The sequence below is a fragment of the Myotis davidii genome, unplaced genomic scaffold (assembly GCF_000327345.1).
Source record: "Myotis davidii unplaced genomic scaffold, ASM32734v1 scaffold637, whole genome shotgun sequence".
Lineage (NCBI taxonomy): Eukaryota > Metazoa > Chordata > Mammalia > Chiroptera > Vespertilionidae > Myotis > Myotis davidii.
In genome coordinates, this window is record NW_006289494.1 from 662,863 (window position 1) to 665,565 (window position 2,703).

General features: G+C 54.7%; 1 protein-coding gene across 1 annotated transcript in view; it reads right to left on the reverse strand.

Moving 5' to 3' along the window:
- ZIC2 (Zic family member 2) overlaps window positions 1-2,701 on the reverse strand; it is a gene marked incomplete at its 5' end in the record, with an annotated part of 3,881 nt that extends 1,180 nt beyond the window's left edge. The window contains 2 exons of the mRNA XM_006761967.1: window positions 6-210; window positions 1,984-2,701. Coding sequence (XP_006762030.1) covers window positions 6-210; window positions 1,984-2,701 — 923 coding nt within the window. The remainder of the gene's footprint in view (window positions 1-5; window positions 211-1,983) is intronic.
- Between the last annotated feature and the right edge of the window lie 2 nt (window positions 2,702-2,703).

Genomic DNA, 2,703 nt, shown 5'->3' on the forward strand with positions numbered 1-2,703 from the left:
GAGGCGGCCGGCCGCGGTGCCCTCCTGCCCGCCTCCCCGGTGGTACCTTCATGTGCTTCCGCAGAGAACTGGGGTGCGTGTAGGACTTGTCGCACATCTTGCACAGATAGGGCTTGTCGGAGGTGTGGACGTGCATGTGCTTCTTCCTGTCACTGCTGTTGGCGAAGCGCCGGTCGCAGCCCTCAAACTCACACTGGAACGGCTTCTCGCCTGTGGAAGGCAAACATGGGCACTTTCCGTGGACACCCAGGCCCCCTGGGGGACTCCCACCCACCCTGGCGGGGGCAAGGCCTCCGCGAGGAGGAAAGAAGAGCGAGGAGGGCCTGGGTCCCTTCAACAGATGGGTCCCCTCCGCGGCAGAACTAAGAAGAAATTAACCCTTTCCACCTAACGGTCCTGCGCATTTATTTCCTATTTTACTTCCTTTCAGACGGACTCCCATTTCCTCAAATGTTTAATCTGGGGTAGCACCGCCTTTCCATCGAGCTTCTTGGATGTGTAAGCTTCCAGCCAGTTAGTCTGGCCATGGAGAAGCTGTTGTTATGACAAAATATTTGGGGCATTATGAAGATCACACAGACTGCAGGGCTGCTGTCGGTTTCTCTCGGGGGCCAGTAGGCAATTAGATTTGGAGTCGCTGTGTGTTGTTTGGGGACGGGCTGTGCACAGTGACTGAGCCAGTATTCTTCATCCAAAATTCTGCAAATTAAATTAACTGTAATTCTAGTCTCGGTCCCAGTTTTTTTATTTTTACTTTTTTAAAAAATAAGTTTGAGGAAAATGTAAATATTAGAGACAAGGCAGCATCTCGAGATCGCAGAGGCACCGGCTGGGCAGTGGGGGTGGGGGCATCAGCAAAGGCTTTCAAAAATCTTCCTGTTAATTTTCTGGCGGCCCCTGCATCCTGTTGCCAGAATTCCAAACGCTTGGAGTCATTTAGAGGTGTGAGAACTGACATTGTTCCACTTGGAAACGGGACCATTTAACGTTAAATTCCATTAGCACCTAAATTGTTTTTTAAAGACATCCGCTCAGACCCGGGACTCGAAAGCAAGCATTTCATGCAAATAAATTTCTCAAATTTTAAACCTTGTTAAGCGCTTGTCTCGCACCTCGCCTCCCTCCCTTCCCGGAAGAGAACAATAGGCCGCTGGCGCATCCCCACTTCGGAGTAAATATTGACGGGGGAAGTTGCTAAAACATTTGGCTTTCTTTTAGGAAATCGTCTGGCACGATCTTGGCTGGTCATGGATGAATTATCTACGAGGCGAGAGGCGCGTTCTTTTGCGGCTCTCTCATGTCACGCGATTGCTCCTCAGGCCGCGCTGCCGCGGGCGCTCGCTAACGGGGTTGTAGGTCCAAGTTTGGAATCTCAAACCCTCTGGTACCCATTAGAGAATCCTCCAAACTACTGCGATCTCGCCGTACAGCCTCGAGACCAACCCTGCGATGGGCTTTAAAAATTAGGAATGCTTTACCGCTTGGGCTCACACCAGACTCATTTTAATGGGAAACAGTCCTGTAAAGACGTTTTGGACCGCGAGGAAAATAAGTGCAAAACACACAAGCCACTCAAGCAGACCCACCAGAAGCAGAAAAGCACATTCAGGCAAGCTGGCAAATCCGCTCTCGGCTCCCTTCCCAGGCACGGAGTTGGAGAGCAGTTTTATTTTGTGCGCTCTATTTAGAACGGAAATTATTAACCGGGCCGAGCAATTATGAGCCCGGTGAAGCAATTGCATCACCCAAAGCATACATTTGATGTGACACCGGTTATTTAAAACTCAATTTCCACACATGGAAAAACCCAGCCCAGGGATATGCTTTCATTTTCCAACAAAAACAAGCCGCCGGCTCTCTCGCACACACAAAAACACATCTCCCGTCCCCGAGTGAAGGCTGGCGGTCGGTGCGTTTCTCTTAGCAAATCGACCACAGCCTCTCTCCCCTCCGCGCCCCGTCCCTGTTCCGGACCGCAGTTACCTGTGTGGGTCCTTTTGTGGATCTTGAGGTTCTCCGAGCGCGCGAAGACCTTGCCGCAGCCCGGGAAAGGGCAGGGGAAGGGCTTCTCGCCCGTGTGCACGCGGATGTGGTTGACCAGTTTGTATTTGGCTTTGAAGGGCTTGCCCTCGCGCGGACACTCCTCCCAGAAGCAGACGTGGTTGCTCTGCTCCGGGCCGCCGACGTGCTCCACCGAGACGTGGGTCACCAGCTCGTGCATGGTGCTGAAAGTTTTGTTGCAGCTCTTCTTGGGGTTGCTCAGCTGCTCGGGGTCGATCCACTTGCAGATGAGCTCCTGCTTGATGCACTGCTGCCGCATGTAGCGGAAAAAGGCACCGGGGTGATGGTGGTGGTGGTGGTGGTGGGCCGCGGCCGCTGCCATGTTCATACCCATGTTCATATTCATGGGGCCGTACTGGTTGTGGAGCTGTGCCGCCGAGTAGGGGTCAGTCCGCGGGCTGGCCACCTGGCGGTACTGGTCTGATCGCCCGAACACTTCGCCCGGCAGCCCAAGGCGCATCTGCCCGTTGAGCACATTCTGTGAACCATGCGGCCCGTGCTGCTCAGGGAGGCCGGGGAAGAGGAGGTGGCCCTGCGCGTCCGAGTGCGCGTGGTGCAGGCCGCCAGCTCCTGGCCCGAACAGCCCGTGCTGCCCGCCGCCCGGCGCCGAGTCCCCGAAGCCGCGGCTGCGAAACAGGAAGT